Source organism: Squalius cephalus, assembly GCF_949319135.1.
Source record: "Squalius cephalus genome assembly, chromosome: 17".
NCBI lineage: Eukaryota > Metazoa > Chordata > Actinopteri > Cypriniformes > Leuciscidae > Squalius > Squalius cephalus.
The window spans coordinates 10,914,665-10,928,780 of NC_137138.1; the positions used below are offsets into that span (position 1 = coordinate 10,914,665).

General features: G+C 38.6%; 1 protein-coding gene across 5 annotated transcripts in view; it reads right to left on the reverse strand.

Annotated features, from left to right (window-relative positions):
* Positions 1-14,116, reverse strand: part of nsmfa (NMDA receptor synaptonuclear signaling and neuronal migration factor a) — a 44,373-nt gene that overhangs the window by 19,290 nt on the left and 10,967 nt on the right. For 2 of the 5 annotated variants that reach the window (XM_079846951.1, XM_079846952.1), the window contains exons 2-4: positions 3,390-3,448; positions 2,329-3,156; positions 477-543 (exon numbers count right to left, since the gene is read on the reverse strand). In XM_079846951.1, the coding sequence (XP_079703077.1) occupies positions 477-543; positions 2,329-3,156; positions 3,390-3,448 (954 nt within the window). The remainder of the gene's footprint in view (positions 1-476; positions 544-2,328; positions 3,157-3,389; positions 3,449-14,116) is intronic. The other 3 variants (XM_079846954.1, XM_079846953.1, XM_079846955.1) reach the window with 3 other exon arrangements.

Sequence of the window (14,116 nt, forward strand, 5' to 3'; positions counted from 1 at the left end):
AATTACAGAAAATAATGCCTCAGAGATCCTCAGAAAAATCTAATCCTGTTCAGATAGAAATGCTTCTTTTCATTTATTTCAAAGATTTATTTCAAAGATTGAGAATTGTAAATAAAGCTGAAGAGGTGGGACTGAAGGGATGGTGGTGCAGAAGCTAGCGTTTGATATCACACACTGTCATTTTGTGACATTTAAAGGGTACAAAAGGGATACTCACGAAATCCTGTAGAGCAGAGAGGCGAGGCAGACAAAAAGGAGAGAGAAAGACAGACAGAATGCTTAGATAACAACCACATTTGAAGAAAGTGTGTGTGGTCATCGCGTACTTGTCGGCTCTCTGAGTCAGTTTGACAGTAAATGTCACAAATGAATGAGTGTTAGTGGCGATACACCTGTTGTGCCATCTGTACTTGAGGTCAATATGGGCTTCAAACTTCAGTGTGTGCGTGTGTGTGTGCAATGAAGTGAGTACTCACGCCTGCATGGTCGTGGAAGCAGTCTGAAAGCTGAACATGTTCTCTTTAGGGAACCAACTGTTATCGTCTGGTTAGAAACAGACATATAGGGACCACATTAGTATGGTTGAAATGATGCATCTGAATGCATGAATTGTGTCAAACTGAACAAACATATGCAGTGGCCCCAAAAAGTATTTGGATGCGTAAGCCACACTCACTGAATTTTAGTGCACTAGACAACACTATATATCAAAGCAAATTAGCACCCAAATTATGCTAGCTTTACTATTCTCAGCTATTTTTGTTATTAAATTTAACTATATAATAGTATATATAAAGTGACACTGTGCTACTTTACAAAAAAATAAATGTCACTTGGTTTGATAATTTTGTCATCTAATGACACTCAATTCAGAAAAGCACAAAAAAAAAACCACCACTTGCAATAGAAATAATAGTGCCAGTAAAAAATGGGAAGCTCCAATTTTTAACAAATCTGCAAAATTGTGTTTTATTTGAACTGTAAAGCTGTCTAAATTGTCATTTTTGTGATATGTCTGCTGTTCTAGACTACTGAACTTCTAGCTATTCATCCATGATTCATCTGTGGGTTGTTGCGAGTACATCAAGAGTAAGTCATCCAGGTAAAGACAGACAGTAGCAGATGACTTGTTTGTGTCAGGTTTTCAATTGTCAGACCTTATGAATGTATGCAAAAAAGAAAGAGACGTTTATGTCTATCTGCTGATTCAAGACTATTGGAAAAATACCTGCTTAACTTGATGATGAAAGTTTCTGACTTTGCTCAAAGTTGGTAAGTGATTCCTTCAAATAGTCTCATGTTAACATGTATAATATTTAAGTAGCATGGCCGTACCATTGAGGTATTTTTCCAAGGTGTATATAATAAAGGATGTGAAATAATTGCCTAATATTAACTCTACTTTGGTGCTGCAAGAATATTGCACAATGCCACGATAACCAAATCAAATAGCTCTTATCAGTGTAAAAATGTTTGAGGTGACTAATCAAATTAGGCAGGTTTTATGTTCACAGAGTGAATTCCAGCACGACGCTTTAGCTAATTTCATCTTTATGTCCATTAACTGAAACTAAACATTTCATTTCACCATTTTGAATTGAAAAGCCGTTTTCATCATACTTGACATAAGATTAATAATGAATGTCCAGATATTGTGAATTAATTTAATAAACATAGTTACCTAGCTTTCCTGGTGGCCACACTTGTCTAAGAAAATGATTAATGAAACATAAATATCAGTTGACCCTATGTTTACTTTCTTCACTGACACAGACAAAAATGCATCAGTCAAAGCTCAGCTTTGGGAAGGGAAGAGATACAGGGCAAGATAAGGAGACAAAAAGAGATAGAAAGACAAAAGGTGATGGAGATGAGAGAGGAAGAGCAGGAATTGACAAATAATTTATGCTACTGCCCATTGACATGGTTTTAAAGCTATTGTTATCCTATTTTTTGACCTTGAAATGTCTTAAAATGTGGGTGGCATGCCCCCGAACCCCATCAGCAAGCTCAATTTTGGGACCTCTGTATTTGCATTCAAACATTCATTTAAGTGTAGTTTAAGTGTCCAAATACTTTTTGGGGCCACTGTGTGCAGATTCACCAGCAACAACATACACACACACACACACACACGGTCCACTCCACAGAGGGAGAGAGCACAAAAGAGACACACAGGAGAGAGGAGAGAGACACAGGAGAGTGGGAAAAATACAGACCACGGCACATCGAACACATCGACGCCCCCCGTTGTTGGCTGAAACCCACCCCTTCCCCTCGGCCAGAGCCTCTCTCTCTTTCTCTCTCCTGCCTTTCTCCCCCTCTCACCTCTCTCCAGCCCAGTCACGCGGTCCACACTGCACATCCGCTCTAGTGGTGGCCGGCGCTGCTTGCCTGCCTCTCGGGTGCTGCTTTCCAGGTCCAGGGAGCCCTGGCTGCGTGACGGAGCCCCGGGACAGGACTCACACGCCAGGCCACACTCCTTTCCCTCCCCCCAGCCGCGAATATTGTGCGCGCTGACTGAGCTCTGCAGAGGCTGGGAAAGGTGGTGGTGGTGATGGGATGCCCCGTGTTGATGGTGCGACGTTCCAGCACCGGAGATGTGCTGGTGGGGGCTGCTTCCACTGGTCCCGCCATTTCCTCCATGTTGGTGGTTGCCATGATGGTGGTTGCCGTGATGGTGGTTTCCGCTTCCGCTTCCGCTTCCACTTCCGCCTCCGCTTCCATGGTGGTGGTGGCGCTGAGTCGGAGATGACGAGTTGGAGGACGTAGAGGGCTGGGCAAGTACTTGGGCATGACACGCCTCCCGCCCCTCTTTCAAGACCTCAAGCTCCAGGTTCTCCTTGCTTCCCCGGTTGGTTCCCAGCATGCCGCTCTCTCCAGTGATAGTATAGACCCGGGCAGGCTGCAGGGAGCACTCCACACACTTCTGCTGGTCCTCCTCTGCCGAAAAGCTGCGCTCTAGGGAGAGTCGGCTCTTGGAGGAAGTCGTCGGAGGTGGCGGTTCCAGGAGGCCCACGGCGGGGTTGATCAAGCTGGGGTCGTCGCTGATGGAGGAGCCCTGGAGGGTGCAGCTGTGGAAGTTGTTGTTCTGTGCACACAGGCTGTCTGGGAAATCAGAGTCGTGGCCAACGAGGGTGTCAGACAGTAAGTGATCTTCAAATCAAAGATTAGGACAGATGCAGAGAGAAATAAAGAGGGACAAGTGAGAAACAGCAAGAGATGCACAGAGAAAAAGACAGATGAGACAACACAAACTACATCAAGAAGTGGCTCATGAAACATGAACGAGTCTGGAGTCTGAGAACACCACAGGCTCTAAATGGACCAGATAAAAAAGAACAGTTGAGAGAAACCGCAAGAAAGAAAGAGGAATGGAGATATCTGACCTGATCCGTTGCGGTTCTCAGGATGGGTGTGAAGGTACTCTCCAAATGCACGAGCTGCTCTGCAAAAAATAACACACATTGGTCATTGGCAGGCCCACATTGTGAATACAGTCACAGCTGAAGGATGGTGTTAGGCACGACGTGCTGCGAAGTCACGAGCAAATGACCCGTTCTATTAATGAGTCCTTCAAAAAGACTCCAAAACCAAGTACAGGATTAAATCATTCTGAAGAATCTTCCAACAAATGAACTCACTAAATCAGACAGAAGAGTTTTGAGTACTTGAAGGGATAGTTCACCCAAAAAAAGAAGGCTCTGTCAACATTTACTTACCCTCAAGATATTTTGAAGAATGCTGTTAACCAAACAGTTTTGGTGCCCATTGACTTCCATTGCATGAGCAAAATTTATTATCAAAATATCCTATTTTATGATCCACAGAAAGACAAAAAAAAAAAAAGTCTGTACATGTTTGGAATGACATGAGGCTTAGTAAAGCCTGTTATAATTTTAGGTTTTGGGTAAACTATCCCTTTAGGGTTTCTGAAACTTTAGTTACGGTAGTATCATTACTAACTGACACATCATATGAAATTTGTATAGGTAAAAATACACATTTGAAAAAGGTATTAAAAAAAAATAGTAGAAAAATCTAGTACTCTCAGCTCTATTTAACACATTTCACCATATTAAATCCATTCAACAAAATTCCACAGATTTTCTCCCAAAATCAGCTTAGTCATCATCGGGATACAAAACCACTAAAGCATCACCAGTGTAATCCAGCACAGCATAATCCAGTGACCCTGTCAGCAGCTGATCATATTTAGCATTTACTGCAATCCTTTCAGTACTTAAATCCTAAATTAATTGAGCCCATCGTGATGTCTCTTTTACGAGAGAACTTCAGAGCATACCAGCAAGCATTAAAGTCAACATGCATACAGCTGCATATTCTAACATTATATCATAATATTTATCCTTTTATTTTGATGTAATTATTATTTTAACCAGGGTTTTTTTGTGTTAAAACAATAATAATTTAACTTTTCATGAACATGACCATGAGAGGCAATCACACTGACACTAATAAGAGTTTACTTGCTGCTGTGCCTTTAAGACTTTATGTAAAATAATATCCTTTTCACATGTGTTGTGACTGCACTTTTCTCAGCTCAAATCTGGCACATTAAACTCGTTTATGTACAAACGAGCAAATAAATTAGATTTCTGATGATATGACCCCATTTGAACATGTGAAAGCCCTTCTAGATACAGTCTAGATAGACGATTGTTCCTTACGTGTCGTAACTCCTCCTGCTTCCGGATCCAGCTGTCAGTGTCTCTCACTTCTTTTTCAATTTAAGAAATGACAGGCCCAGTGAGGACTACTCTTAGCCTCTTAATGTCACCTACTAAGCTGACACCAGCCTCGGGTATAAAAGGCTTTTCATAAGGATATGAGTAATGCTCTGCATGCGGCAGCTGTCTGCATCGGGAGGTTTGAAAGCTGGACCCTTCAAACTTGAGAATGTGGCTCAGCTTCTTCAGTGTGAAGGCTGAAAGGGGCAGGCATGTGGAAACGCATGTGACAGTGAAAAAGAGGGCATATGGCAGAAAGAAAGGTGGGAAAACAAGACTGGGGGAGAGGAAGGGAGAAAGAGAGAGGAGGAGGACGAGGAGGAGGAAGAACAGAGACACACTCTCTGTGTAAATGTAATTGGTTGCTTTGTATTTCAGTGCCACCCACAGATTCAGATGTAGCGTTTTTATCTTTCCATTCCGGGAAGAAGAATGTGGGAGAATGATGGATTTAAGGGTGAAAAAGGGACAAATAGAAATACGGAATGAGGATGGAAAAAGAGAAATGAGAAAGGCACAATAGAAAAGATATCAACAAAAAGAAATACATGTATACATATATATATATATTTGTATTAATAATTTAATATATATTTATTAGGGCTGTCAAACGATTAATCGCGATTAATCGCATCCAAAATAAAAGTTTGTTTTTACATAATATATGTGTGTTTACGGTGTATAATTATTTTCTATATATAAATACACACACATGCATGTATATATTTAAGAAATATTTGCATGTATATACTGTGTATATATATTTATATTATATATAATTTATATTATATATAAATATTTTATATATAAATAACACATTTTTCTTAAATATATATGCATGTCTGTGTATTTATATAGAGAAAATAATTATACTCCATACACACACATATATTATGTAAACACAAACTTTTATTTTGGATGCAATTAATCGCGATTAATCGTTTGACAGCCCTAATATTTATATTTAAAAAAAAAAAAAAAAGAATATAATAATAATTAAAGCTGCAAGCAGCGATGAAAAGGGCCCTCGCACCCCTGCCACCGCCACCCGGCACCTTTAGGAAAGGCCTTAAGATTACACTCACCAAATTTGAAGAGGATCAGATCAAAACTGTAGGAGTTTGTTAAAGTACAACATCAGGAAATGGCAAAAACTGCCCAAAATCTGACAGGAAGTTCAAAATAACTGACTTCCTGTTGTGTTTAGGGCTATGCTCCAAGAGACTTTTTTGTAGGTATTGGGTCTTTACATGTGTGTACCAAATTTCATACCTGTACGTGAAACGTCGAGCCGGGGCAAAATGTAGGGGCAATAAGTAAGCCATTTTGCCCCACCCACAAACAATAGGGGTCAAAAATTTTGCAATAGGGAGCAAAAACAATAGGGTCCTCTCACCATCGGTACTCGGGCCCTGTGACCAGTGATTTCTTTGGATCCTAATATATATAATATTCAGAAGTAAACACTAACAGCATAGCTGACTTACAGATTCAGTTTACATCCACAAATGAATAAGCACCTCGATTCAGGGAGCAGTGCAAAGTGCCCGTGCAAAATCAGTTTTTGTGAGCTGATCGCCGTCAAAAAAGTTCAGGAGATATTTCTTGCGATGGCAATATGATCAAAAATAACTTTATATTGATTCAATGGATTAATAGCATTTAAAAAAAAAAAAAAAGTCATGAATTTATTGCATTTTTGGGAAAAAATAATCCGTTTTTATAATAAATCTTAAAAAATTCAAATCCAGATTTTGATTTTCAATGTTGTTATAACCTAAAGATGCTATGTGAAAGTTTGAAACAGAAAATAGTGGTTTTCACACATTTAGTGGTTATCTCACATTCGAGAGATATGCGAATAACACACAGACAGACAGACGGACGTTTCTGTAATTTATAGATAGATGGATTTATCACGTTCGGGAACCAAACTATAATATTCAGAAGTAAACAGTGTAGCTGACTGAGTGTTTATGTCAGAATGTTTATTTTTAAACCACAGCCTTCTTGGGGCTTCTTTGACCGATACAACTCTCTAATGTCAGAATGTTTATTTTTAAACCACAACCTTCTAAAAATGATATATTTAACGATATCTTTTGCATTTCTCATCCAAACAATGTCAAACTTGGCACTGCACTTACTCGTGCCCGTGGCAAGACACCTGTCGAGTTTGAAATCAATCGGACAAACGGTTCGAGAGATATGCGAGGAACAGACACACACACACACAGACAGACAGACAGACAGACGTTCCTGTAATTTATAGATAGAAGTTTGTCAGGCCGCCGAGGGCACACCCTTCGACGAAAACTCTAGATCTTCGCAATTTAACGTCACAAAGGCCTTAAGATTACACTCACCAAATTTGAAGAGTATCAGATCAAATCTGTAGGAGGAGTTCGTTAAAGTACAACATCAGGAAATTACGAAAAATGCCCAAAATCCAGGAGGAAGTTCAAAATAGCTCACTTCCTGTTGTGTTTAGGGCTATGCTCCAAGAGACTTTTCTGTAGGTATTGGGTCATTACATGTATGTACCAAATTTCATACCTGTACGTGAAACCAGGAGCCGGGGCAAAATGTGGGGGCAATAATTTACCGAATTTGCCCCCCCCAATTCTGAAAACCATATCACACGTAAATTTTCACCACTTCTGAAGCGTGTGCAAAGTTTCATGAGTTTTCGAGCATGTTTAGGCCCTCTAAAAAGCGATTCACTTTGGAGAAGAAGAATAATAATAAACGGAGCAAAAACAATAGGGTCCTCTCACCATCGGTGCTCGGGCCCTAATAATAATAATAATAATAATAATAATAATATTATATATATATATATATATATATATATATATATATATTTTTTTTTTTTTTTTTTATTTTTTTTTTTTTTATAATATATATATATATATATATATATATATATATAATAAAAAACATGACTGGTCAGCACTACTTCAACCATTTTGAATCACCCTTAAGCAATAAATAATAAAATAGTATTACATGTTCCGCTGAAGTTTTGTCAACTACTACAATAAAATAAATCATTTTAATAAGTAAAATTGTTTAAAATGAGTATCACATGTCATACTGCATGTCATGACAACTACCCAGGTCTGCATGTGTTTTTATTAAATATAATGGAATATAATGATCTCCATTAGAATATGAAAACAGCTTGCATTTGCTCGAATTACAGACTCACGAATAACAGTGATGCAAATCATCGGCTCGATAACCTCAAGAGATCATCAAAACCTCATTCATACCAGAGAATCAAAGTAAGCACTAATTTGGCACTTAATTCACAGGCGGCTATAAAGAGAGTGTCAGAGACAGAGAGAGCGAGAAGACACATAAAAACTGCGAAATGAACGTCATGACGCTTCCCACAGGAAATATTTGTCACCACTGGCCCATCGTAAACAACAGGAATCAAAGAGACAGAAAGAGAAACACTAATTAGTTTGGGCCTGAGGGGGTATCATCAGTAACAATCGATAACACCAACTGAGAATCATGGGAAATGACTTAACCAATCAGAACAGCCGATTAAGATTTGAATAAATAATGAGGCCAGTATAACCAAAGAGACCGGCGGTTCACTTTTCATAAGAGCATTTTGACGCCTCGATAATAAACGAACAACAGCTTATTCTGTTTCGCATACGGTGGCTTTGGCACTCGCAACTGTGTAAATCTCAGGGTGAGTCACTGCTTTTCGGGAAGCTGATTCAGTCTTGAAGGAGACATGATGGATGACTCCTTAATACGCTGCGGCTGAACCTGTTTTCGCCACACAGACAAATATTTGCAGTCACCAACACATGCATTCGTACCTTTAATGTATCTAATAACCCTACACAATATATAGCCCACACATAATCACATACATTCCCCACGCACAGAAAACCCACTCCGATCTCAATATTGCAACCTCCTCCACAGAAGCTGTCACACGACCAGGGATCGTTCCACAGGAATCCCTGGTGGCTTGCAGTCGCCCTCAGCTTTTCCTGACGTAACGTACAACAACATGACACTTGTGACAGCACTTTAAATTATTCAGTTTCACCATTAGCAGGTCGTGTTGAACCGGGTCCGTAACAAGCATCCTCCAATGCAAGAGGGTTAATTGGAGTGCCAGTTCAGTTTGAAGAGCCACATACTTGACCTAAAGAGTGTGTGTGTGTGTGTGGGGGGGGGGGGGGGGGGGGGTGCAGAAACGAACAAGGGGTAAATTATACTTTACCTGACGGTGTATAAATAGCTAACGACATAGTCAGTGCTTAATTTGTAAATTAATAATTGCTGGATCACAAAAACAGCGATTAAAAGGTGTTACAGACGCTGACCGTACAACTTACAACAGTTTTCCCAGAAACATACAATGACAACTACAAGAGCATCATTTACAAGTTTCTGCACAGCTCTAACTACAGCCTATTATTCGGTCATGTATATAGCCATGTTGAGACAAAATATCATTCAGTTGATCAGCGATAGTCTCTCTCACCGACAACATTGTTGGCTCTTTCATTAGCTACATTGATTTCTGACTGATCTAAAAGCCGTTGCTTGTGTCTCCTGCTATCCTGATTCGCATTAGCAGAATTGTCCAGGGGTGCAGATCCATCTTCTCAGGATCTCTTTGGATCACAAAACACCATCAGCTTTACTCATGGATATAAAAAATGAAAATATGCTTGACTGTTTGACTATATATATATATATAGTGTATAAATTAAAATAACATTAAAATAAAATGCAAGGTAATTATCTATACGCTCAGGCACACAAAACTTTAACACTGCTTCTTTTTTTTCTGTTAGGTCTTTGATTAACATCAGCTTGACGTCCCAAGCTGGGGGAATTATCATATTAATAAAATATCAGAAGAAATACAGGAAGATAAGAAGGAAGGAAAGGGAGCAAAAGAGAGTGAGGGGTAGAAAATGGGCACTGGGTAAAGAAAAAAAAAAAGAAAAAAAGAGGAGCCACTAAGTGAGGATGAAATAATAAAAGGAAGTCAGCATGCTTCAAGACATGTGACTGAACAAAAATGAAGGTGAGCAAGAAGAGGAAAAACTACAGCATGTAAATGTGTGTGTGTTTTCAAGCTGGAGTGTGGGAATGCATCATGTCAGTCCAAGGGGTTGGAGAAACAAGGTAGGTGAAAAAAAAAAAAGATCTGAGAGAAACATTAAAAATGAAAGCGTATGAAATGCGGCCAGAGAGATGCAGGGAACTGGCGGAATTCATTTAGTCATTTCCAGTGCCAGAAACACAATCATTCTTTTAACCAATTAAAGACATTGTAAAGACATTAGCATTTACATTACATTTCTATTTCTATCTATTTATCAAATAATTATTAAATAAATGTATCACGGTTTCCACAAAAATATTACACAGCACAATTCTTGAGCACCAAGTCATCATTTTAGAATGATTTCTGAAGGGTCATGTGACACTGAAGGCTGGAGTAATGATGCTGAAAATTCAGCTTTGACATCACATGAATATATATATATTTTAAAGACAAATCTTACCGACCCAAAACTTTTGAACAGTATTGTACGGTATTTTTCTTTTCCCATTAAAGAAAATACATCACTTACTCACTGTTATGTCATTCCAAACCTGTTTTTGTCTATAAAATAAAAGTCACTGAGGGTTCAAAATAACACTTAACCTTAAGTACTTTCATTCTATCCAAAAAGGAAAGCAAGTCATAAGGTTTGGTAAAAAAGGATCATCTAGAGCACTGCTCTTTCTTTCTCTTTGCTTTCAGCAGTGTTACTCTACAAAAGCAACACATAAAAGCATGGACACAGTAGGAGAGAATGAAATCCATGACACAGTACTCACACATTTCCACACATTCACACACAGCAGGCATTTATGCATGAAACATGCACACACTAGAAAATTCACACTCTCAAACACAGTAACTGTACAATTGGTGTTAAATGCCATGTGATTAATTCTTAACAATGCTGCATTTTTTGTTTACACAAAATGCAACATAATTGAAATTAATCACATGGCATTTACGGCATTTAACATCAGTTGTTTAGAACTGAGTGTGTGTGTGAGCAAATATGCCAGGATTCAAATCGTCCACGTCAACCAACTACCATTGATATGAAAGCTAACAGATAGTTTTCTCTAGGTATTATATTATAATTAAATTTGAAATGATTTAGGTAAACTGATTGTGTAGACTGCAACATCTTTTTAAGACACTTCTCCAAGGCAAACACTTCACTGGCATTTTTCCCAGAGAAAATCTGTATGCGTTTAATTCAGGCAGGTCCTTGAGAACTAATATAAGGTGAGTGGATAACATGCATTTAATATGAGCCTGGGGACAAGCAAACAATCAAGCATTGCTGATACCTCTGACTTGTTTCTTTGACACATGTTCCTCTGTTATATTCTGAGCTAGTAAAAACATCAGCACAGCTAATGGCATGTTCTTGTAGTGCATGTTTGCACTGCATATGGGACCTGCGCTTCAGCACAGACCACAGATTAAAATGTCACCCTCCTCCCTCTTCCATGGTTTGAGAGCCAGGCTTAATGATGCCTGGTAACCTCCTTCGCCCAGAGCGCACCCTCTCTTCAACTCTCGCTCTACCCTCTTCTCTCTCTCTACCATAACAGCAGAGACAACAATGTCAAAGGCGTAATCGCAGTGTCAGAGTCATCCTAAGATCTGCATTATCTCAAACGGCCAGACTAATTACAGGACACAGTCTCATCTCCGCTACCAGATAATAAATAGAGCAGGAAGTGAAGGGGGGAGATGAAGCATCCAACTGACTTCAAGTATATAAGACGTGGAGTCTCCTCCTCACAAAGATGTACAATTAATGATGTTAAAACTGCAAGGCAGACGATTTAATGGTTTTGCATAGTAGGAGGTACAGTATTATCAAGGATTTGTTCTTCTGGCATTTGGATTAAATTGGATTAGTTAAGTTTTACCTACTGAAAAAAGGGATAGTTCAACCAGAAACAACAAGAACAAAAGTCTGTCATTGTTTACTCACCCTCTTGTCGTTCAAAATCAGTACGCTGTTATTTTTTCATTACGCACTTTACTCCGACCTGCAGATACCCGCACTTGGAAATTTTGAGGGATCTTAATGCAGGGTTTTTTTCTATACAATGATCATATGAAAAAAGCTGCACATTTTTTGTGAATAATTGGTTAAATTTGAATCTGTTTCTCACAGAAAACAATCAAATGAACACTTTTATACATCAATGATCGGTTTCCACAAAAATAAGTGAATTGAAGGCCAAGTATGGTGAACCATCTTCAGAATTTGTCCTCTGTATTTTAACCCATCCAACTTGCACATACATTAGGAGTAGTGAGTAGTGAACACACACACACACACACTGCAAACTGTGGACACACACACCCTGAGCAGTGGGCAGCCATTCACTGCGGCGCCCGGGGAGCGATTGGGGGTTAGGTGTCTTGCTTAAGGGGACCTCAGTCGTGGGTATTAAGGGTGGAAAAGAGAGTTGTTCATTGACTCTCCAAACTACATTTTCCTGCTGTTATTGAGAATTGAACCCACAAGTCTCACTCTCTAACCATTAGGCCACAACTGCCCCCAGAGCAGCACAACTGTTTTCAATATTGATAATAATATTAAAAATGTTTCTTGAGCAGCAAATCAGTATATTTGAATGATTTCTTGATTAGGATGATCATGTTACACTAAAGACTGGAGTAATGGCTGGTGGAAATTCAGCTTTACCAGGAATAAAGTACTTTATAACTATATAGAAATACTGTTTTACTGTATTTTTGATCAAATAAATGCAGTTTTTGTGAGTTTAAGAGACTTAATGTTACATTAATGTTACAATTCAATGGAATTAATTATTTTATACAATATATAAACACACACACACACACACACACAAAAAACCCATTTAAAAAGCTATCAGAAATTGACAATACCTTCCATTCCATCTAATTGTATGCGCATTTTGGGATATCGCATAACAAACGCTGGATGGAAATGCCAAGATGCGCATAAATGCTGCTGAAAAATCATTTATCAAGTAGGATAAAAGAGCCACAGTCTCTTCCCTGATTGCAACTCCCATTTTTAACCCATGGAATTGACAATTTTGTCCTCTTAAACACATGGGAGGGAAAGGCTGCTTTTTTCGCAAAGGTTTTATGCGACGTTCCGATTTTGTGCATAAATTAAATTTGTGACTTTTGATGGAAACATAGATAATGATAAGGTAGGGAGATAAACACTGCTGATAAGCATCCAAGTGGATTTGGTTATTGACCGATGGTAATAATTTAAAATCTGCCAAATATTGTCTGATATATTGGTCAGTTGTTAGTATGAACTACTTTTATAGACTACCAAACTTTGTTTTTGGAACTTGACTGTCATATGAAAAATTAAAAATTTATTTTTTGGTTAAGTGTGTTATTGTTGAAAACAGACCAGTTTTGACCAGGGTAGATATATGATGGGTTTCTAGCCAAAATCAGCATGTCTGCAATATAATATACCTTATACTAATAACTAGCCATTTTTTCATTTAAGATGGTCACCAGCTGATCCAAATTAGCTGGTCTAGCCAGGTGTTCCAGCAGGGTTTAAAAATTATTTAAATGTGGACCCAATGTCTCGTGCTTTGGTATTTAATATGAATATACAAGTTATTTTTAATATGCTGAAAGGAGGGTGACAACAGGGTTATATGGATTTAGATCTTTGCTGGGAAGCTATAAGCGTCTGAAATGCCAGCATTCTGCAGATTTATCCGGGGCCCAAAGATCAATGAGTCAGATCTCATCAGCCTGCAGTGTGCTGGATCAAAACACACTGAAAAGAGCCTCACTTCCCACTCGATGTCTCAGACTAGGCTTAAAGAAAGGCAGACTCTCTTCAGATACTGCAGGCATGAGAGAATATCTGGGATGCTTCCTTAAAAGGTCCCACATAGGTCAATGATTTTCCGTGTCTGTTTTAAGTGCCACAGAGATTATGTTGCACTGGACTTATGCAATATTGCCTGTTTTTGCTTCTTAGATGTTTTGTTGGAAAACGAGATGAAAATACAGACGTAAAATGTTTTTTTGTAGTGTAATAACTTAACCCTTAAATGCATGAATGTTTCGCAAATCATTTGAACATATTCGGGTCTTTATCTAACATGGATGGATCTCTACCTGTCGTGATAATAAAAAAATGTCCTAATATTAGAGTACCAATTGCAGAAGAATAAAATAAAGCATATTTTGTTACCTTTTGGAGCTTGTAAGGGTTCAGTTTGAGCAGATATTTTTTACTATCAGCATATAC